General features: G+C 36.8%; 1 protein-coding gene across 1 annotated transcript in view; it reads left to right on the top strand.

Annotated features, from left to right (window-relative positions):
- The window catches only part of LOC127974945 (transforming growth factor beta-2 proprotein), a 32,105-nt gene extending 22,839 nt beyond the window's left edge, over positions 1–9,266 (top strand). The window contains exons 3-7 of the mRNA XM_052578560.1: positions 484–616; positions 2,532–2,642; positions 3,557–3,725; positions 5,821–5,974; positions 6,095–9,266. Of these exons, the coding sequence (XP_052434520.1) occupies positions 484–616; positions 2,532–2,642; positions 3,557–3,725; positions 5,821–5,974; positions 6,095–6,253 (726 nt within the window). The 3' untranslated portion in view covers positions 6,254–9,266. The remainder of the gene's footprint in view (positions 1–483; positions 617–2,531; positions 2,643–3,556; positions 3,726–5,820; positions 5,975–6,094) is intronic.
- The last annotated feature ends 15,629 nt before the right edge of the window (positions 9,267–24,895 follow it).

The following is a 24,895-nucleotide window of genomic DNA, read 5'->3' as shown; positions in this document are numbered from 1 at the left end:
AAAACATCCTTGATTTATTAAAGTAGTAATTTCTTTCTTACAGAAGTGTATTTTAATCAGTCAATAATGAATAGATCCCTCATATCCCTCCTGTTAAACCAATCAAGTGTGGAGATTTCTCTCTGTATCAGCAGTTGTGTAACTAGACTCCAAACTGTCCCGAAAGCGACAGCAGACCCCTGTAGCTCCAGCCTAACAACCCTACAATTAACAATCTCCATGTCGGCCTCCGTCTGAGCCTCTCCATCCCACGGTCACCTCTGCACTGCAGCCGAAGCAGTGTTTTACGCATTAAGAGCTGTGCTGTCCAACGTAAACAGAGGAATAACAGTGCACCCTGTCCAGCATCTGTTTCCGCCACCGCAGCCCCTCCAAGCATTTCCCAGACCTGGCTAATCAATCAGGGAGGAAGGGAGCCGCTGCTGAGGCGCTGGACAGGGTGCCTGTGCTTGACCCGTGCTGATGCCTGTCCTGTTTCTGCAGATCTTAGGTCACAAGGACCTGACGTCCCCCACGCAGCGCTACATTGGCAGCAAGGTGGTGCGCACCCGCACGGAGGGAGAGTGGCTGTCGTTCGACGTGACGGAGGCCGTCAGCGAGTGGCTGCTGCACCGAGGTAAAGTCCAAACCGCAAGACTAATGACTTTTAGTCCTAGTCTCTCTCTTAGGATTCCAGTGGACCAGAATGGACCAAAAATATTGCTCAAGAGTCATCTTGTGCTCATGGAGAAGTGTGCTTAACTGAATTGAAAGTGCAAAATCTTTAAAGTACATTTTTAAGGTAATATAGTATTAATGAAACAAAATATTGTTTGATATTACATTTAATTTTATTTTTAAAATGTACTAGATTGCATCTGTGTTAAATATGTGGGTACAGATTATTCATATGCAATTATCAATAGAAATTAAATTAAAACAAATTTAACTTAGACTAAAATCATTACAAATTGTTGCATGAAATAAAGTACATTTTAAATGAGTTAAACATTTATAATTTTCATTTCATTTAACTTTTTATAACATTATTAGTGCTGTCAAACGATTAATCACAAAGATTTTGTTTCGGTAATATATGTGTGTGTACTGTGTATATTTATTATATATATAAACACACACATGCACAGGATAAATTTTAGAAGAATATTTTATTTTTATATATAAATATTTTCAATATATATACTGTGTGTGTGTGTGTGTGTGTTTATATATACATAATAAATGTACAAAAAACAAACACACACATACAGTTATGCAAACAAAGACCTTTATTTTGAATGCGATTGATTGAATGAAAGCACTAAAAATTATACAAACTTAGACATGAAATGGCAATTCACAAAACAAAATTTCAAAACGTACATTTAAAAGATAAACTTAAATGTAACATGAAAGCAGAAAATCTAAATAATCAAATCTAGTTCAAAATATAAAAAACTATAATCGTATCTTGCATTCTATTTTAGTTTCTCAAACAATTTGTTATTTCAATAGAAAACAGAACACTCTATGTGTAGTTGGTTTACCAATAAGTAACCGATAAGTTCAGTTAATACAAAGAGACTGACAATACTTTTATCACAAGGCTGCAAGTCCAAGAAGTCCAAAAATATTACATTCAGTTCACATTAAATTATATTCCCTTAGGAAACTTAAAGTATATGGTCCCACTTTATATTAGGTGGCCTTAACTACTATGTACTTACATAAAAAAATAAGTACAATGTACTTATTGTATTCATATTGTATTGTAAAACACTTTTGCTGCTATTGAGGTGGGATAGGGGTAAGGTTAGGGAGAGGGTTGGAGGTATGGGTAACTTTAAGGGTGGGTTAAGCTGTAAAGTATGGGTCAACAGTGTCATTATAAATGTTATTACAGAAATTAAATGCAGATGTAATTACATGTAGGTTTTTTTTATATAAGTACAATGTAAAAACATGTATGTACACAATAAGTACATTGTACTAAATTATTAATTAAAATGTAAGTACATAGTAGTTAAGGCCACTTAATATAAAGTGGGTCCAAGTATATTAATTCAGATTGCATTTTGAAACTTGCACCCTACAATCAACACACTAAATCAAAAGATGTAAATAACCATCTTAAAACAAGAGTTGTGGTGAAGCCTCTACGCAGTACTGTAAATGTAATTCTGTATTCTCAGCTCAGATCAGTTCAGTGGTGCATGTGTTTTCACCAAGAACAGCAGTAGTAAGAGGCCAGAGAGCAGAAGCAATGATGAAGGTGTGTGCTCTTCGTCAGCCTGCATGAGCTCATACCAGCACGAGCCCAGCGGCTCTCCATCACATTACGCAGCAAATCTCCTGCATGACTGGAGTGGCTGTGATGAATGCTGGAGCTGAGAGACGGCAGTGACGCTGTGTGTGACTCCTGAGGGATGATGGGAGTGGGCTAGATCTACATCAGGGGCCAGATCCAGAGATGAGCTCATTATCTGCTGTAGGTTATCTGACCTTGCTGTACGTGTGTGTGTGTGTTTCTCACTGTTTTCCTCTCCCACCAGACAGAAACAATGGATTCAAGATCAGCCTGCACTGTCCCTGCTGCACATTTGTGCCGTCGAATAATTACATCATCCCCAACAAGAGCGAGGAGCTGGAGGCGCGCTTTGCAGGTGGCTTTGGGCGGGGGTGCGAGTCTGCGAGTGTGTGTGTGTGTTTGCGTGCGTGTGTGTGTGTGTCTGCGTGTGTGTCTGCGTGTGTGTGTGTGTGTCTGTGTGTGTGTTTAAAGAAAAAATGGAAATCAATATTTTAGTTTCTTTCTCGAGTCCATCAGATTTGATATACTGTATATACTTTTTTAAAGAAAGGATTGGCTCTGATTAAGGCATGAATTGCAGCAAATTAATTCAAAACAAAGTGCACTTAAATGTTTAAGTGGCGTTTTTGGTGTTTTCCACCAATGTCTGGACACACCTCCCCGTTCTAGATAAGGCCTATTTGTTACGTTTTACAATAATAATAAAGTCATCAAAACTATGAAATGAAAACTAGCTTATATTAGCACGTCTCCATCCTTTGTCTAGATCCAGCTTCTAGTCACAAATACTGCTTTTAACTGAAGAAGTTTGATTGACACATGTTGAGCTGATCCTATGATAATAATACTAATAAAATGTTATTAGAAGTAGTTCTAGTATGAAAATAATAACAATAGAAGGATTTAAAATAATAATAATCATAATAATAAAGTTAATTAATCCTAAAAGTTACAGGTTCACAGTGAAACTTACACTACATTTAAGGTATAGATAAAATTGTAAATTGAGTCTACACTTATTAAAATTAAATTAAATTAAATTGTTTTAGAAACGCTTTTTAGTCGGAAATTGCTAGTCAATTTCACAAATAATTACAAAGAAATCAAAAAGTGCACATTGAATTAAACATGCAATTTTGAAGATGAAAGACTGAAATAGTAGTTTCTTGTCAAACAAACTCCAAAGCTTGCTGTACTGCTCTACTGTTTGAGATACAGGAATGTTTTAGCTGTCTGATGCAAACTGTCTGCTTTCTGTGCGGTTCACAGGTATAGATGACAGCTTTGTGCAAGGAGGGGATCTGAAGATGTTTAAAAAGCGGCGTCAGAGCGGTCAGTCTCCGCACCTGCTGCTGATGCTGCTTCCCTCATACCGGCTGGAGTCACAGCACAAGAGCCACAGACAGAAACGTGCTCTGGACGCGGCCTTCTGCTCCAGGTACCACCTCCTCACAAACGTCTGCATCTGAACCGCAGCAGAATGGGCTTCTGGGGTCTATAGATACTCATCTGTCATTAGTTAAAAACAGCCAGACTTCAGGCCAGACTTCAGGCCAGATTTATGCAAACGGCAGGCCGTGTATCAAAGCGGGCCGGACCAGCTATTAATCCAGATTCAGCTTAATCAATGAACTGGAAAACTTTTCTCTGTTGGATTACAGCTACAATATAAATAAAAGTGGCTCGATTGTCTTTTAATAAAAGTCATCTGTATTCTCGCTTTTCCAGCCAATTGCTGTCACGATCACATTTTCACTCACATTATAACAATGTGCTGTTAATTTTATATTTCCTGACATATCAGCTTCCATCATACCATCCAGTATTAACAAGCTGAGAAACTAGCAGCCATTTGTCTCCAAATCGAAAAAAGAAAAAAGAATAGAAATAAAATCGAGATTGAGAATGAGTTCATTGAAGAGTGGACTGATCTGATTAGAAGTGCTGGCCAGAATTCAGGATTATAAGAAATCACTTGAACGAACCATTTTCTTTCCCGTGTTGACAAATTTCCTGTTGGAATAGAAGGTTTGGGCGGGACGTCTCCAAGGACTCATCCCTTTTGTTTTGTTTTTGTTAATAGACATTAGACAGCTGTGAGCCATGCTACATTCTGTTCAGATGCAAGATAGATTTTATTAGAGTTAGGGATCATTTCATTCTAGAGAGCATTTGACTGTATAGTGCAAAATATTAAATGCATATGAATGCTACATTTATTTTAGCCACAAATTATTTTAGCCATGAATTAGACGCATAGAAATATCATGAATCCAATATACATTTTGCAAGTTAATTTCAGACTAATTAATCCTAACAAATTTTTTTGACATATATATTCAGTTTTCCTAACAGATTTACTAATTTCAATAATTTAACAAATTAACAGCCATAAGAATATATTTTATTTTTTTACCATAAATATTATGTTCAGATTACTTTACAAGAAAATCTTGGTCAAAAATGTCATATTTTGATCATATAATATAATATAAGCACAAAAGCATGTAATGATAAACATGAGTATCGGAAAACTTGCATGTGATTAGTAGTGATTATTAGTCAATTAATTGATTAAAAAAGTAACTTACTAAACATAACATTAATTCAATATGTACAGTATTTATTTCTGCACCACATATGCACACGGACTGCATACACACTGCAGACGGATTGTGTGGAACAGGCGTGCGTCTTGTCGAGGTTTTCATTGGGAAGCTTCTTTAAAAAAAAAAATTCCCTAAAGCAAACCCGGCGGCTTCAGCTGCATCCATGTTAGCACGTCACATTTGATGTGGTAATTTCATAGTAGGCATACACACAGGTTTAAGACTAGTTCTCGCCCCCTACAGATTCGGCTGGGTATACATCAGCGCTAAAATATCAAGGTGAAAGTCATCATAGCTCGCCTAGTATAGACCCAGCTCCCAACCCAACTTTGAGAATAGATTAACAGCGATATTTTTATTATCGCCCGATAAGAGTCTCATGTTAACGCAGCACATTAACGCCGATAACAGCCCACCACTAATATGGCCGTTATACATATTGAATTAATATATTAATATATATATATATATATATATATATATATATATATATATATATATATATATATATATATATATATATATTAAGTATTTTACTTAAGATAAATTTACTGAGGGTTTAATGGTATAAAAATGTATGTACATGTAAAATACAAGTGGTAACTTACCTTAAACAGCTAGTTTTACCTGATTTAACCCCCCAAAAAAGGATTTCGTTGGTACATTATAATTTAATGTATATTTTGTAGACCTGTTCAGTGATGTTAAATAGTATTTAAATAGTTAATTTAAATGCTACTATTTTATCTGTGCTACTGCAGTTATTTCTTAGGTCGAAACAGTCTTTTTCTCATTTTAATTGTCAAAATACATATTAATTGTACGAGTATAGATTTTTATGTGCATATATCATAGTTTGAAAGTGTAACAAAAATGTGCCAACAAAGAGAGTTGCGTGTCATACATCCGCTGTGTTTGTCTCAGGAATGTGCAGGACAACTGCTGTTTACGCTCTCTCTACATCGACTTCAAGAAGGATCTGGGCTGGAAGTGGATCCATGAGCCCAAAGGCTATAACGCCAACTTCTGTGCCGGAGCCTGTCCGTATCTGTGGAGCGCAGACACCCAGCACAGCAACGTAAGACAAAACCTGCAATATCATTCTAGATATAATGCTTCTAGGTACTTATTTTTTCTAAATTTGTCAAGCAACGAATTACATATGGTTTTAATAAGTGCATTTCATGTCCCATTTCAGATCCTTGGCCTCTATAACACCATCAATCCAGAAGCGTCTGCATCTCCTTGCTGTGTGTCTCAGGATCTGGAACCCCTCACGATCCTTTACTACATTGGAAAAACCCCCAAAATCGAGCAGCTCTCCAACATGATTGTCAAGTCCTGCAAGTGCAGCTAGGAACCGATCAGCTCCGTTTCCAAGAACACGCATTCACTCAAACAAACACACAGTAATTTAAAATCCAATCACACACGTGCTGCGCAGGGTGTCGAGGTACAGCAGAGTAATTCCTACAAACTCTCACAAACCACAGCACACATCTGAATGTGTGAACTTGTGCTGGAAACGGCCCTGTCGGCATGTGTCACATCACCCGCTCATCACTCTATGGATGTGAGTTTGGCAAACACTGGAAGTACGTGATCTATATGTGTCTATATGTGAAGCAAGTGGAAGGGAAAATCCCTTGTTCCATTTATTTCAAACCAACACTTCTGTTTTTGTTGTTGATTTTGTTCCCCTCAGTAATACGGATATTGTTTGTTTGGTAATATATAAAACCCATGATGTTGTTCACCAATACTGGTGAAGAGCTGGAAACTTCTGGCAAACAGTACAGATGTCACAAATGAACTTTGAGTTTGGCGCAAATGAAGCGTTTTTGGATTGGGGTTGGTGACAGAAAGATGAAATATTGCGGAAAGTTAATGCAAGCCTCAGAAAGACATAGTTTAAGCCACCTTACATGGAGTAAAAAAAGGCCAAGAACAATAAGTCATGTTGTTTCTAGCAGCCAAAGACATTTTGTTCCATTGCAAACACAAACATTCTTTACACAAATACGCAACTGCACACGCAAATGCTGCAAAGCAAAACCATTGCATTTTTGTATCACTGGCAGAAAAAAACAGTTTCCATCAAATATCTGCACCATTAATCCAAACTTTTGCTCTGCCACATGACAACAATTGACCTGGCAGAGAAAGGTATGTTAGTCCACTGTAGCGCCCCTGAGAATGCAACATGTACGTGTGATATTTAGTTGTGTTTCAGAACTTAACAGCATGTGACACTAAGTTTGCAAAGCAAGACGTGTGTATGATTGTGTACGTATTTGTGGAAGAACTTTAAACGCCTTATTCTGAAGTTAAAAATATTTGTACACAAATTTATGTCAAGCTAGCTCTTAACACAACACCAATGTAGTGAAATACAGAAAAGTTTTTCCCTTGCATTTTTTAAAAGTTTCAGTTATACACGACAACATTTTCAAAATGATTCACGGTTACACATATCAGCACAAATGGCCAAAAACGCAGTAATAGGTATGCCAGGCCAGTAGTTGGCGTTGTCACCTTGTAAGTAAACAGTATCAGTAGGGAAGTGACGATTATATGATGTTTGTGATGCGTCTCTGCTGCTGGTTGTAATATTGAGTAAATTGACACTTTGCTGAAGAAGCATTTGCAAACTCTTGAGCAGCAACAACAGTATCATGCACTCCGCCACTGTTGTGTATGTAAAATCAACACATACTGCGTATGTCTATATACGTAGCATTTACTACGCATGCGCATGACGTCACCGTTTTCAAAGATTCCTGTATTGGGTGTTCACACGGAAACGACTTGCACTTCGAAACCCGTTTTCAAAAATGTGCGTTTTCAGTCCCTAAAATGCTGTCTTCGTGTAAACGAACTGACAAAACACATAAAAAGTTTCCAGTTTTTGGCCGAAAATGTTGTGTAAATGGCCCCTTATTCTTCACAAAGTTAGTTCCTTTAGGACCGTCTTTACTGTGATGTGACTTTAAGGTGATGCTGTTGCAGTGTAATATGTACTAAGTAATATTAATTAACAAAATGTACTTACATGTAAATATGCCACCTTAAAATAGTGTTTGCATGGTTTGAAAACAATTCACAAATTAAAACAGCTGCAAACAGCCACAGTTTTGCGAAAAGCAGGCATTTCTCAAAAGAATGTGCAAAGCTATACCAGAGCATGTTAAAGTGCCTGGTTAAACTGGAATTATGGGTTGGTAAATTGGCAACTTCTTTAATTCACACCATGGTCCCTTATAAGAGCAGGTGAAGCTGTGATGTCACCAACTCGGCAGTGTTGACAGGAAGTGATATCATCAGACTGGTACAGAGACTGAATTTGCAATAGGTATCTTTGCATGCACTACTCAGAATCAATCCAGATTCAGAAATCAGATTCTCAAAGCTCTGTTTACGCTTACTTATTTGTTTACATGTGCATTACATTAATTCCAAACAAAAAAATAGCGCATACACAGTTACCAGTCACCGCATTGAGAACATTTTTTTAAGCAAATATTAGAAAATATTCAGTCTCCTCCACTGACCAGTTTGTTTTACAGAACACAAATAAATTTTATGTATCAAACTCTGTCAAATCATTTGCATGAAGACTTTTGAGTCTGATTGAGCCATCGATCCAACTCTAAACGGATCGTTGGGGTGCATGTAAATGTTGCTATTGATGTGAGAAGAGTGAGTTGCTTTAGTAAAGTCAGATTTTGATGAAAGGATTTGAAGAATGTGAACAGACGTGTAAGTGAGAGATGGTAACCCACATGTTGTGCAGAGGCCAGCTTGACGAATGCACTGCAGCCGCCGTGGACACTGACGGCCATAACGCTTATCATGGAGAAATTGTTTCTACACATCTCAAAAGTCTTCCTGAATTTGTGATTTTTTTTTTTCTCTCAGAGAAAGTGATCCTTTGTTACGAAGAATTGCACTGACTTTTTTTATTTCTACATTTTTTGTTTGTTGGTTTTTATTCGTAGTTATAGCTTCACTCACATAACATGAGCTGATGATGTGAGTGGCTTTTAGGTGGAGGTTCCCCTTTTAACTAGTCCTTATCTTAACCAGTGTTAGAGAGAAACTGGTAGCAGATCAGATTAAAAGAGCAACGTCCATTCATGCCCAAGATTTTTAGGTGACACTTATTTTATTTGTATTAGGGCAAGAATGACTTCCTGAAGACGCAGGAAGCGGAAGGAGACACCAGCATTGTCACACTAGAGCTGTTTATTGTTATTGTTGTCTATGATGATGATGATGATGATGATGTTGATATTGTTGACCCACTATGGTGTATTGTAAAACATTACTGTTGTGATGCTCTAGTGGTAAATAAATTATTTAAGTGACAAGTGATTGTGCGCTTGTGTTTTCCTTTGATAAATTGAATTCTGTTTTGATTCAGATGAGTTGAATAAATGTTCACGGCTGCATTTATTTGTTCAGAAGTACAGTAATATTCTAAAATAGTTTTAAATAACTATTCATATGTTTTTTTAGTGTCACATGATCCTTCAGAAATCATTCTAATATGCTGCTTAGCTTTTATCAATTATTACTGGCGATGAGTTATTAATAATGATTCTTATTGCCATCATAGCTGAAATTAGTTTTGCTGCTTAAGTGTGATTTTGAAGATTATTTGATGAATAGAGTTCAAATGAACAGCTTTTATTTTCTGTATTTATATTTGTTCAATGTATTACAGTTTCCACAAAAACATGAAGATGCCACACAAAAGAACCTTTGACATCTAAAGGACCTTTCTGTTACACAAAAGGTTTTTTGTGGTGAAAGAAGGTTCTTGAGATTATAAAAGTGTAAGAAAGAGATGATTCTTTAAAGAATCTTTGACTAAATGGTTCTTTGTGGAACCAAAAATGGTTCTTCTATGGCATCACTGTTAAGAACCATTTAAAGCACCTTTACTTTTAAGAGTGCTGCTAATTATCAGAAATGTTTCTTGAGCAACAAATCTGCATATTAATGATGATTTCAGAGACTTACAAAAAAAATAAAAAATAGAAAATCTTCATGAAAGTTTATAAATGTAATTTTTTTGAACTGGTTCACTGAAATAAACTGTCTGAATGAATTTCATTATTTAATGTGGTTGAATAAATTAAGTATTTAAGTGAATTTTCCCAAACATTTTTCCCAAAATCTGGAAAGGAAACGACTCCTTAACATAAACAGACTATATTACACTGCCTAATGATGAAACCCTAAACATTTAATCTCCATTTACTACATTTGTTTATAACTCACATACGCAGTGAGCGTGAGCAAGCTGACATAAACTACAGCACAAACTCTTGAGTTTACTCTAATGATGCTCTGATACTGTATATCTTCCCATTAGCCCTGGAGCTCTGGAGTCGCGCCGGGCTCATTAGCCCAGAGTCTGTGGTTCCTTATTTAGGAGTGAGACTCGAACAGCAGAAAGCTCTGGAGACTGTCAATCTGGAAGTAGGTTAGGTTAACATTCTAGAGATAAATGCTCTGCAAACTAATAATGTCACACATATAAGCTATGTGAAAATTGCTGCTTTTGACTGGTGGGTCTATGTCTTTTTCAGTCGGATGCTATCTCAAGTCTTTTGTAATTAACATGGCTCTGACATAGGAAACAAGTGTAAACATTTATTTGCAAACTGTTTTTCCAAGCACAGTGTAAGAGCCCGTTGTTCCTGGGTAAAACATTCTGTCGATAATAAATCAGATTATTTTGTAAAGAGACACGTCATGACCCCAGGTAGTGTAAACTGCACAATAACTTTACTTGACTAAATCTAGAATGCTTTTTGCCTGACAACATACATATTTCAAGAAAATAGATTTCTAGTTAAGGTTACTTAGTATATTTAAGTTAAGTCATAAATTGGCTTCTGAGGAAACTTGAAGATATTGAGGAACCTTTAATTAGACTTTTGCGAGGTAATACATTTACAAGATGTTAATATATATATATATATATATATATATATATATAGTGCTGTCATATTTTGGTAGTATTTTCACGTTAAATGAACAACAGTGATTCATCGTTTTCATGAACAGGCTTTTGGTGTTATGGTTGGGGCAAATATAGTTTTAATTCATGCATTTAATTTAGGTCTTTTAATAATAGCCTCTAAGTAAAGCTGCATCACATTTTGACAAATTCTGAAAACAATCAGTCATTCAAGTCTGATTACAGTCCAGGTTCAAGGTTTGTTTCTAAACGTGTTCCACTGTCTACTGTCATCTCCTGCCAAATTAAGAGAAAAATGCCCAAAATTTTGGAAAAAGCTGTTTAAATGTAAAAATAAATAAATAAATACATTTTAGATTAAAGAAGATATTTTTCATTCTGCTAGCATTTTTGACACTACATTAACCTTGCCTCAAAAAAATAAAGGACACTTGGATTCCTCATGGTATGAATTTTCTATGCTGATAAACTGGCTTTCACTCGTCCCAGCAGGGTATTAGTACACAGATCTGACGTGCAACTAGCTGTGGCTTTGTGTTCATTTTAGACTCTCACATGTATCTTTAGTCCAAGGTCCCTTTCTTCATGTGACTTAGTTACATGTGGCTTAGTTAGTTAGCTGGATGTTTCATGATCCAACCTGGCATAAAGAAGCATAAACAAAGATTTTCCATTGTTTTGAAGCAAACTTAATTTGACCAAGCTACATATGCTTAAGGCCAAAACAAGATTCTCTACATGCTACCATGCCAGCCATTGGGAAGAAGAAGTGCACTTAAAGTAATGTTTCACCCAAAAATGAAAATTTGCTCTTAATTTACTCATCTCAGGTCATTTACTTTTATCTCATTATTTCAGTAGAACAGTAAAGAAGCTTTTTTTAGGCTGAAACTAAAACTGGTCCTTGGTGGTAAAAAAAAAAAAAAAAATGCTAGACAGCAGCTGCTGGTTTTTGAGAATTAACCAAATTAATACCCATGGCTCCTGACCATATATATTGAGGTCTTCTGAAGTGAAACTATCAGTCTGTGCAAGAGACTTAACTTTATATATATATATATATATATATATATATATATATATATATATATATATATATATATATATATATATATATACAGTATATATATATATATATTAGGGGTGTAACGGTTCACAAAATTCACGGTTCGATACGATACACTGATGTCACGGTACGGTTCTGTACGGTTCGGTACGTTTTAGATACAGCAAAATGTAAAAACATCTCAACTTTTCAGAATGCCGCAAGCGCACCGCGAGTCATGTGACAAGAACTAACCAATCAGCTTCATCCTTTCACGTAACAACGTTGAAAGCTCAGCCAAGATGAAGGAACAGCTGTTTATAGTTGTATATGGATTGCAATTTCGAAATAAATTTAGTAGCAGAGCTAGCCTACTGCAAGCGATTTTTAGAGCTGCAAATCCATTTATCCTTTGCTGAAATTTCCGCGTCTTCATGGAGAGAGCAGCACGTCATTGTTGCTTAGCAAAGGCAGACGCCTCAGGGGCGCTTCTGCCCGAGCGCTTTGGAAAGGAGGAGAAAGACGCATCTAGCGTTTTCCACGCGTTTTTAGGTGCGATATGTGAACGGCTCCTAAGGCGCTCGCTCACTCAGCACGCGCTGAAGGCTCGTTGCAAAATGTCTAATGCATTTAAAAGACCAGAAATAGAAGATCATCCAATAACCAACAGGTCTGGTGTTTGGGTGCACTTTGGATTCCCCCAGAGCGTACTGAGTGAGCGAGCGCCTGACTGAGTAGCCTAACATAAAGATATAAGTTGGTGTTTTTTTCTTCTTCGGGGGTGTCAGGGGCGTTGCCTGTTACGTCGTTTGGGTTATTGGGCTACATTGTTGAATGCATATCATTATATTTCACTTTATATATATATATATATATATATATATATATATATATATATATATATATATATATATATATATAATTAATTAGTTCAACGAACCATTCAGTACATAATGCGTACCGCGTACCGAACCGAAAGCCTCGTACCGAACGGTTCAATACGAATACGCTTATCGTTACACCCCTAATATATATATATATATATATATATATATATATATATATATATATATATATATATATATATATATACATCATAATTTGGGAAGGGGATTTAAAGGTCCCGTTCTTCGTGATCCCATGTTTCAAACTTTAGTTAGTGTGTAATGTTGTTAGAGTATAAATAATATCTGTAAAATTCTAAAGCTCAAAGTTCAATGCCAAGCGAGATATTTAATTTAACAGAATTCGCCTACAAAATACGACCCTTTTGGACTACAGCCCTCTAGTTCCTGCAGTAATGACGTCACTAAAACCGTTTTTTGACTAACCTCCGCTCGCAGGAATACACAAAATGGGGGCATGGCCTTGTTGCGCTCCAACGGAGAAGAGGAAGAGTTGCGTTTGTGTTTGTCGCCATGTCGTCGAAATGCTGATATTTTAATCTCGGAGTCCAATCACTTTTGTTTGTCCTTCCCAGGGACGCTGTACTTAGAGATCAATGGTTGTAATTTATGTTTAACTCAGTTCCCGAAAATTAAAATCCAATCAGTTTAATGCCGGATTCACACAAAGATTATTCTTGAAAGATGGAGCAGTTCCCTCTTTGTCTGGAGAAGGCGTTGTTTATGGACCACAACCGGTAAGTGTATTTTATTATTTAAGTTGCTGTGTTTAACAGTTTCTGTAACTTATTACACAAAGGGCAACGCTGTTTAGCTTTGTTAACTAGATGGTAGGGAAGTGCAAAAAAAAATAGAATGCGATTTTCATGCGCATCTCGTCAGTAAAGGCGTTCTGTGATTAGAAGTACATCTCCAGCATGTGCGTTCAGATCAGGATTGCCAGGTTTTCAAAACAAATCCTGCCCACTTGCTTCTCAAAACTAGCCCAATCGCATTTCAAGGAGGGCATTGTGGGATAAACTGCTGTCGAATCACAACACAGTAACCACTGGCACAATCAGAACTCGTTACGCATTTCTGAAGGAGGGACTTAATAGAACAAGGAAATCATCAGCCCGTTTTTATGACAGTGAAAACAGTGGTATACAGATAAGTTAATTGTGTGAAAAATACTGTTTTTTTACACGCTAAACATGAACACATGTTATATTGCACACTGTAAACACAATCAAAGCTTAAAAAAAAACACAAAAAATGTGACCTTTAAGTGACTTTGAAACGTGGAATGGTTGTTGGTGCCAGACAGGCTGGTCTAAGTATTTAAAAAAACTGCTGATCTACTGGGATTTTCATGCACCACCATCTCTAGGGTTTATAGAGAATTGTTTGAAAAAGAGAAAATATCCAATGAGTGGCAGTTGTGTGGACGAAAATGCCTTGTTGATGTCAGAGGTCATAGGAGAATGGGCAGACTGGTTAGAGATGATAGAAAGACAACAGTAACTCAAAAAACCACTCGTTACAACCAGGGTAAGCAGAATACCATCTCTGAACGCACAACACATTGAACCCTGAAGCAGATGGGCTACAGCAACAGAAGACCACATCAGGTGCTGCTTCTGTCAGTTAAGAACAGGAAACAGAGGCTACAATTCGCACAGGCTCACCAAAATTGGACAATAGATGATTAAAAAAACATTGCCTAGTCTCGATTTCTGCTGCGACATTCAGATGGTAGGGTCAGAATTTGGTATAAAGACCATGAAAGCACGGATCCATTCTGTCTTGTCTCAATGGTTCAGGCTTGTAGTTGTTGTTGTTTTCTTGGCACACTTTGGGCCCCTTAGTACCAGTTGAGCATCATTTGAATGCCACAGTCTACCTGAGTATTGTTGCTGACCATGTCCATCCCTTTATGACTACAGTGTATCCATCTTCTGATGGCTACTTCCAGGAGGATAATGCACCGTCACAAAGCTGAAATCATGTCAGACTGGTTTCTTGAACATGACAATGAGTTCACTTTACTCAAATGGCCTCCACAGTCACCAGATCTCAATCCAGTAGAGCAGCTTTGGGATGTAGTGAAACGAGAGATTTGCATCATGGATGTGCAGATGACAAATCTGCAGCAACTGCGTGATGCTATCATGTCAATATGGACCAAAGTCTCTGAGGAATCTTCCCATTTACATTTAGCAGATGCTTTTTTCCAAAGCGAATTACAGTGCATTCAGGCTATACATTTATTTTATTTTTTATCAGTATGTGTGTTCCCTTTGAATTGAAATTGGCATCTGAGGAACCACACTTCAATGGTTTGAGTCTTACCTATCAGATAGGTCCTTTAAAGTATCTTGGAGAGGTGAGGTGTCCAAGTCACAACATCTAACTACTGGGGTGCCTCAGGGCTCAGTTCTTAGTCCACTTCTCTTCTCTGATTGATGATCAGCTGACATTCTCAGACTACCAAAACTGTCCGATCCTGCAGATTTCCTTTATTCAACATCAAGAAGATCAAGCCCTTTCTTTCGGAGCATGCTGCACAACTCGTTGTTCAAGCTCTTGTTATGTCCAGACTGGACTATTGCAATGCACTCTTGGCAGGTCTTCCAGCCAGTTCTATCAAACCTTTACAATTAATTCAGAACAGCAAGATTAATTTTTAATGAGCCGAAAAGAATACACGTCACACCTCTGTTTATCAATTTGCACTGGCTACCGATAGCTGCTCGCATAAAATTCAAGGCATTGATGTTTGCATATAAAACTACCACTAGCTCTGCTCCCATTTACCTAAATTTGTTACTTCAGACTTATGTGCCTCTAGAAGCTTGCGTTCTGCAAGTGAAAGTCACTTGATTGTTCATCCCAAAGAAGCACAAAGTCACTTTTACACCCTTCTGGTGGAATAACCTCGCCAACTCAATCCGAGCAGCTGAGTCCTTAGCCATCTTCAAGAATCGGCTTAAACACATCTCTTCCATCTTCATTTGACCCTCTAACTTTTACACTCACTATTCTTATTCTATTCTTTAAAAAAAATAATTAACTACCTTTCTAATCTTTTTGTATTCTATTTTCTTTTCATTTATTATGCAATTGTGTGTGTGTAAAGACCTGTAACATTAGCTTGCTCTATTCTTTTTTTTATTCTATGTTTTCTTTAAATTGTATTATATTATAAGCCCATGCTACGTGTACTGACTTGTTATAGCACTTATATATCATTGATATTTTTTGTTGTTTTTGATTGCTTCCACTGTCCTCATTTGTAAGTCGCCTTTGGTTAAAAGCATCTGCTAAATGAATAAATGTAAATGTAAATGAAATGACAACCTTTTGTGATGTTAATGAAATGCTCTACCACTGAGCCACAGGAATACCTTTCCAAACACCTTGTTGAATCTATGCCACGAAGAATTAAGGTAGTTCTGAAGGCAAAAGGGGGTCCAACACAGTACTAGCAAGGTGTACCTTATAAAATGGCCATATATAACAACTATTTAGTCCAGAGCCTCAGACAAAGGGGAAATTTGATTATTTTCACAGTTCATTTCACTATAGTCAATGAACTGGTTCAATTGACTTATGTAATCATGCGATGACAAAAGATATATGCAATTTTATCATTATACTGTAGCAAGCCTAAAACATGGATGCCTTACATGTCTGAAGCATATAAAGTAAAAAAATAAAATAAAAATAAAAAGTCATAGGCTTCATCAGCTCACAAATAAAGAGAAACCATAAAAACATTCATTTCACCCCTTCATTCGAGTGTTTGGTTCATGTATATGCTAATCAAATCATACTGTTTCCTCAGTTCTATGACTATTGGAGGAACTGGAGTGCTAGCATCATAGGATAATATACATTACATTTATCCAAAGTATCTTACAATTGCTATATATGTCAGAGGTCACACACCTCTGGAGAAGCTAGGGTTTAAGTGTCTTGCTCAGGGACACATTGGTGTCTCATAGTCGATTCGAACCCAGGTCTCTCATACCAAAGGCATGTGGCATGTGACCCACTGCATCAACACCAGTCAACATATAAATAGGTATATTATATTCTTTAAAATAGTACATAACTTCCACAAATAAGTACTCGCTTAAAAAAAAAAGCTAAAGTGTACTTCTTTTCATAAGGGTGTATAGTTGCTTAATGGCATACTTGTTTTGCATTATAAAATGAACAATGGACCAAACTGAGCTTGCATAGCTAGAAGCGTTTCTGTTCACATGCTAACACAAAGTAAACATTTCAGGCTTTTATCATCTTGGAATATCAAGTCCTAAGAGGGATTGAAAAGAAGCAGTTTCATTATTTTACTTTTTTCTCACACTCCTTAACAGAAAAAAAAACACTTCACCTTTATCTCTTCCATTTGTCTCAGTTTCTCTCTCACTGACTACTTGCCCTCTGCTTTCATTCCATCAAGAGTTCATGTGGAGACTCACACACACACACACACACACACACACAGCTCTGGTAATCCAGCAGGAGAGGTTTGAGGTGAAAGGGTCTTCGGTCTCTTGGGATTGGAATGATTTGGGGATTCAGGGATTTAGCCGCAGCTGGCTGCTCACAACAATATGAAATTAGCGAGAAGCATTTTCAGCGGTGATGTTAGCATGAAACCATGCAGGGACCCCATTAGCACACAGAGGAATTTTGAGACTACTTGTCAAAGGCTGTTTGTGTGTCCATTCAAGCAGAAAAAAAAGTAAGAGGAAAGCAACGTTCCTCTTCTCCCCAGTGTTTGTATGGAAATGTGAAGAATTCCTTTGATGCCGCGTTGACATCTGTCTCCAGCTCTCTTGGCCTGTCTCGTGTGTGTCAGCCGTAATTGCCCTGCAGACAGAGGTTGTATTACATCTGTAATTACACAGGAAAGCTCGCTCCTTTGAGCTACGGATTAGGAACTCTTTGTGTTGCACTGAAAAGCAGCACGAAGGCAGTCCGACTGAAGTATCGCACCGAATCCCAGTACAAAGTGTTCTTCCAGCCGCCCAGCCTTCCCTTGAGTTTGACAAGCGTCTTGGAGATGTCATGATAGAGAGATCTGTGGACATCCAATCCCTGCAGCGCCGGTCTGCCTGGCGACAGGGACCCCGCTGAACTACAGACCCCCGTAACCCTCGCGCACAAACATATATACAGCATGAAACGTGGGAGGAATGAGGACAAACACAGATGAAGGAGGAAGTCCCCCAGCGAGGGATGTATTTATAGCACATACTCAAGGCTAAGTGAGGAGATGCTGGTGGTCTGTGCTGGTATCAGTCAGGCCCTCTGGGAAAAAAAGACGATGTGCTGAAGTCATTAGTGCCGTTTTCACAAAGCCAGTGCTCTGCCTGGAACGGTTTCCTGCATTTACACAATAGAAAAGACAGTAATAAACCTCAGTCAGTGTCGCACCATATGTCATTTTTGGCAGGAATGAAAACGAGGCCGTGAAGGATAGTAGTATGTGCATTTAATGGAATGTATACTGTTATTCAACAACATACCAATTGTTCATCTGACGAAATGTCTTTCTGAAAAAAAAAGAAACAAAAAAATGTCTTTCAATAGACAATGACTACATAAAATAGTTGAGAGTTGTGAAAACTATGTGATCTATGACATTTATGCGATGACTGCCATTGAAAAGACTGTCTAAAAGTTTATCCTTCAAAGCCTCCTTTATATTTTCAAGTCAGTATATCATTTAACCTGACTAAGACCTATGAGCCAAAAAATGTGTACAAGAAGATGCTTTAGATGTTCTTAAAAATTCTTGTTAAAATCATATAATTCAAAACTTAGTAAGTAACAATAATAACAAAAATAAATACACCTAATAGTGTATCACTGGATGGCTTTCCATTTTAATACAAAAAACTTGGAACTTTACAAATGCACCACATGTTCTTTAGTGAGGGAAAAAATACACCAAGAAAAGTCCTTTTAAGAGCTGTTTGTGTTCACTGATAGGTTCTTTGAGGTACCTTTGTCTAACGAAAAGCCATGTTAAACACATAGCAATCTTTAAAAAAATAAAATATTTTTAAAAGAATATACTTAAGTGCGGACTGAATGTAATGTTCGCATTTCATATTCTTCAAGTACATTTAAAGGGTTGGTTGATTGCGATTTAACAGTGTGTACACTCTAAAAAAAAAACCGCTGGGTTGTTTTGTCAACCAAAATGCTGGGTTTAGACCGCTGGGTAGGACATTGGGTTGTTTTAACCCAAGTTTGGCTTGAAAATTGGGGCTGGGTTGGGAACGGTGATGTGAAGGACGCACGTCGTGTTAAGATCGTACATCTCCAGTGAGAAGTGAGTAAAATACATTATGGTAAGTAAAGATTCAAAATGTAAAGTTATCATTCCTTGTATATGTCCGGGAGTATTTTGAGGTTTGATGAAAGGCGTAAATAAAAGAGCTTGAATTGAAAAATACACAGACTCGGTTTTATCCTCAGACGGAGGTCTTTTACTGAACGGAAGAGGTATTTTTTTAAAGGGACAGTAAGTAGGAATTACTCCCATCTAGTGGTGAAATTGTATTTTGCATTCAAACTAATTTTGCTCTCCAGCGCCTCGCTTTTTCAAATGCGCGTTGCATCTACGGTAGGCGATATGTACCAAAAAGCTTTGACGGGATGTCTTCTAATAGCACTTCGTCGAGTTTTCCTTCAGGTGAACAGGTGTGTTATTTCAAACAAACTGCAACATGACCATAAACAAACGAATGTTACAGTATGTTTACTGTACATTACTGACTGTGGAAAACATGAAATATTGTAATTAGTAGTTATGTCTTCTTTATTCGTTATATTTTCTGAATAATGTGCATTGTTAGATATAAAAAAAAATATTGTAATATAGATTGTAACACTGACTTACCTGTCGAGAAGAAAACTGGCCACTTCAGCGTCTCTTTTGAAATCTTTATCCAGCATTAGCTCTTTCCACCTAGAAAAAGCTTCCCCGACATTAACTCTTGTTTTCTGTAATCTACGGTCACGTTTCCTTTTACGTTCTATTTTTGACTGTTTTGGCGACTATGTTTTCTTCTCCTGTGGCGCGGCATATGTATGGTCCATAATAAGAATGCAATCCAGACTTTTAAACTTGCCGGTGCAGTTTCAAGCGCCTCTCACTGCTCTGCACCTGCTTTTCTGGCTCTGACCGAAAACGCGCTGTGGAAACGCGTTGGCTTACTACTTTTTGTCCCTCTCTGCTATTATAGTTTTGCAAGATGGCGGAACTACATGGAAGCCTCCGTCGACCTACCCGTCCCATGTATATAAAGAAAATAAATTCTTCATTTACAAGGATTAGTTTAAACATTGGCATAGGTATTTGTACACCATTGAGGGCATATTTATGAATAAAAATATTGATTTTAGATAATAAAATACCTAAAAAGTTACTTATTGTCCCTTTAACGTTCGTGAGTGTCTTAGGTCTTAGGTTTTGAGGTGTTAATAGACTGTTATGGTTACAGTTACACTCATGTTAATTTGTTATCTTATGTACGTTAGTTTCCTAAAGGAAATGGGGTTATGCAATAAAGACTAGCATAATTATTTTGAGTCTGTTGAAGTGGTAATTGTTAAAAGTAATGTTTTGCATGTAATATTTCAGACTTGTTGAGCTCATGTCTTCATTGTCTTCAAGTACACAGAAGCATGAAGCGGTTCTCTGATTCTTCTGAAGAGAGGGAAAGACAGGTTTAAGGTGAGTAAACATCATAAATCCATCATGTTATCATTTTTTTTTTTAACTAAGACTGAAATAATGTTTGTTTTTGTGGATGTTGACAGCCAGAGACAAGATAACTTAATTATTTTGAGATGTGTGATCACATTTAAACCATTGATGTCCCTTTTTTCTTTGCAGAACTCAAACTAACTTTGGAGTTTCTGTGAAGGACACAGAAGTCCATTTGTGTGAGGAAAGGGTTTTCTCAGCTTCTTTGGAAGAGAGGGAAAGACCATTTAAGGCAAGCAAACTTCATAATTTCATGTTATCAGTTTTTTTTTTTTACTAAGTATAACATAATGTGTGTGTTTTGTTTTTGTAGATGCTGAAAGCCAGAGACATAGGAGAGCATCATTCTTTGTTTTTAGAAAATAAAGATTTCTGTTGTCTCCTGCCGGTTTACTTCACATTTTGATGCAACAACACAATGATTACGTGCTCATTTCTTTAAAACCATTGATGTCTGTGTTGTTCATTGTAGAACTCAAACCAACTTTGGAGTTGTCTGATTTGGAGAGTCATCATTCTTGGTCTTCCCTCTTAAATGAATAGTTCACACAAAAAATCATTTACTTTCCCTCATGTCATTCCAAATCTATACAACTATTGTCTGTCTTTAGAATACAAATGAGTATATTTTAAATTGTTCATAATTTTTTGTTAATCCACTGAGAGTGTAGATAATGAGTATTTTCAAGCCTCATTGTTATTGTAAGCCTCATTATTATTGAGTTATTGTAGAAGTAATCCATTCTGATATTTATATATGAATAAATCCTAAATTTATGATGGCGAACATGTATGTTCAAATGTATGTTTTTGTCTTTTTAGGCCACTGATGAATAACAGGCGGTGACTGTTTGATCTAAATTTGATCTTAAAAGTTATGTTCAACAAATGTTCAATGCTTTATTTATAAACTCTGTAGCTGTTAATGCCATATTTTTCTGCACTTCTTACATTCATGTTACTTTTTGACTGTTTCCTCTTGATTTTAATAAATATTTACCTTTTGATAGTTATTATTTGTGTGTAAAAGTAATTTTAAAATGAACAAGGTTTGTAGGTTTAATTCCTAGCTCAATTTGGGTTCATTTTAGCCTAGCAATGTAGTAAATAATCCAGCGTGGGGTTCGTCCCTTTTTGACCCAGCGCTGGATTGCCAAAATAACCCAAATTGGGTTCTTTTCAACCCAGTAGTTTTTAGTATGTAATGTTGCTGTTTGAGCAAACAATATCTGCAAAGCTGCAGCGCTGAAAGTTCAATGCAAACAGAGATATCATCTTTTAAAATTCTGTCAGTTTAATACCTACAAAAACAGCTGGTAAGGGACAAGCTTCTTCCCGGGGGGGGTATTCCAGAAAGCAGGTTATGTGACATACCCGGGTATGTTTAAGAGTAAGCGGATAACCTCAACTTTGGGTTCCAAAAACAGAGGTCACTTTCAGGGTATGTTAGTAGTCATAGCAACTCACTCTCTAAACTTAACCTGCTCCGGAGCAGGTTATGTTTCAGGGTTAGTTCACTACAGCGAGCCTTCAATGGGGTGACAGATTATTATATAATATTTCAATATGTAATAAAGCCTATTTTATTTTTTCATATATATTATATATATATATGATATGTTAACGAGGAAGCGCTAATATAAGTAATAAATAAGGCAATATATTATTCTAATATGATTATTTCTTTTATTGGCATATATAAGAGTTATCTACAAATTATGTATTAAGAGGTATGCATAAATTATAAAACAATATGACAAGGTAATGTTTCACTTATATATATTTATATATTTTATTTATTACATGTTATATCTCACACATGGAGTGGTATTTTCTATAATGTCTGAATTCTAAATCAAAATACATATCTGATATGACTTAATGTATAATTAGCATAAAACAAATAATACAATTTACATTCTCAAGGATTGGAAAAAAATTTAAATGATTGCACAGCCATCAGTAAGGTGGCGATATGCACTAAGCAGGTAAACAACTAATGAACAAAAGAAGAAGAAAGAAACAGCTTGGCGCGCTTTTTCTTAGCGTCCGTTTCTATAGTGACTCGTCGATTCGTTGCTCAGTTGAGAATGTCTTGAGTCTTAACCGGGAACATACTCTGAGTTGAATGAACTTACTCCCGGACGTGTTTTTTTGGAACCACATACCTCGAGTAAGCAAGGTTTGGGGTTAATCAACCGAGAGTTCAGGGTTTAGTTCACGGTAAGTTAACCCTGCTTTCTTGAATACACCCCGGGTCCGTTACGTCATGAACCCAGAAAACCCCCGCGTCCGGGAACACGCAACAAAGGTAGCAAGGCCATGTTGTGCTGATTTAGGAAGAGAAAACTAGGGGTGCAATTAAAAATCTGTTATATATGTCACATATGAATCTCGATTCTGTCTTCTAACGTTTCTAATGGATTCACAAGTTTCAAAACCAATGTTTTAAAGCAGCGGTTCTCAATCCTGTTCCTCTCATCACCCTGCTCTCTCTCTCTCTCTCTCTCTGTCTCTCTCGCTCATTCAGATTGTCAGATCAGTTCCAACAAACTGTTCCATTCATTTTGCTATTATTACAAATCACATCTTTTAAAAGTGTAAGAGTGTTAAGAAACAATCATTAATGTATGCTCACTTTTAATACACTTAAGTAGACATTTATTTATCGTATCACATAATATTATTTGCAAGTACCGTTTTTAAAAAGTATACTTTTAAGATTTGAAGTACAATAAATCAATAAAATATAGCACACTTGTTTTTCACAAGGGAATCGATCTCCAAATTACAAGCAAATGCAGTCTGGTTTACAAAATCACTAAAACTGTTGCTATTGCTTCTGAAAGTGTAATCATGATTGTTAGATGATCTGTACATTGTTGATCTCTCACATACTCTACATCAGGAGGAGCGTTACATGTGTTTCAGTGTGGGAAATCAATCTGTCTCTGCTGCTGTGGGAAAGCTTGCCTGCCGCTGAGTGAAGGGAAGTTTAGGATCCCTGTGGAGCGTTCCAGCTTTACATATAAAATATGGCCCACCACAGTATAAAATAACAATTAAAACCCTGCAGCACCTGGAAGTAACCCGGCCTCCCATTGGAGGTGAAGAAAAGAGAAGCTCAGTGTGCTCAATGTGGCAAAGAACCCTACAGACACTGTATGCTCTGTTAGTTTTAAACCTTTGATTAATATATTATATCACTCTAAAAAATGCTGGGTTATTTCAACCCAACTTTGGACTAACCTAACTTTTGGGTTAAACATTTTTACGATTGGGTTAGTCCATATCTGACCCAGAATTGGGCTGAAAGTACAAGTGCACTTTCAGTAAATTTAAGTTCAGTTCTCTTTCACAAGGGTGTTAATGGGCTACTTGAATGTATGGATCATGAATATTATACTAGTTAGTAATTGTGTAGACATGCAGAAAATCAACATTCAGCATGCAAAACAACAATGGAAACAAAGTATCTAGTTCATAATAACTTTAGATAATAAGAGAATAGATAGAATTAAGTTTTTTGTTTGTTTGTTTGTTTGTTTGGGGGGGGGGGGTCACTGTTCTTTCTATTTCTCTTAATTTAATTTTGATAAGCTTAAAGCTTAAAGCTTAAAGAGATGGATCACACACACACAAATGACATTTCTGTCAGCATTTACTCCATATTTCTATACAGAAGTCAATGGCTACCATCAGCTGTTTGCTTACCAATGTTCTTCATAATATCTTTGATGATGACAGAATTTTCCATTTTGGGTGAACTGCCCCTTTAAGTTGGCTGAACTAGTTCAGCTTGTCCAGTTGAGTTAGCAATACTTATATTTCCTGGTTACCTTTACAAACACATTTGCCTTTGTGGATTACTTGTAAATGTTCTTAGGTCTTCTATATAAAGACATTATTTGGTGTCATATGGCGTTACGGTTGTGCATGGAGTTGTACTGTGTAGAGTGATCAGTCACATGGCTTTTGCAGCTCAGGTGATTGACTCAAAAACAAAAGGCTTCTGAATCAGACTGCTACAGTAGCTTAAGTCTTACCTCTCACAGCTTATGATCAGGTTTATTTGGAGCGTAGCAGGTGAAACATTCCTCATGGCTGTGCGGGTCAAGCTTATTCAGCACACAAGCGACCGGTGTGTTTCCTCACCTCACTAGAATGAAGCTCTTTGTGTGAGAAAGCTTCCATTCAGCTCAAACTGCCTCTCAATCTCATATATGTGTTAGTATATAGTATGGTGGAAAGAGTACAAAAATATTCTACTCAAGTAAAAGTACCAT

This window comes from Carassius gibelio, chromosome B16 (assembly GCF_023724105.1).
Source record: "Carassius gibelio isolate Cgi1373 ecotype wild population from Czech Republic chromosome B16, carGib1.2-hapl.c, whole genome shotgun sequence".
Classification (NCBI taxonomy): Eukaryota; Metazoa; Chordata; class Actinopteri; order Cypriniformes; family Cyprinidae; genus Carassius; species Carassius gibelio.
Note: the sequence above shows the minus strand (reverse complement) of the source record. Positions and strands in the feature narration are given on the sequence as shown.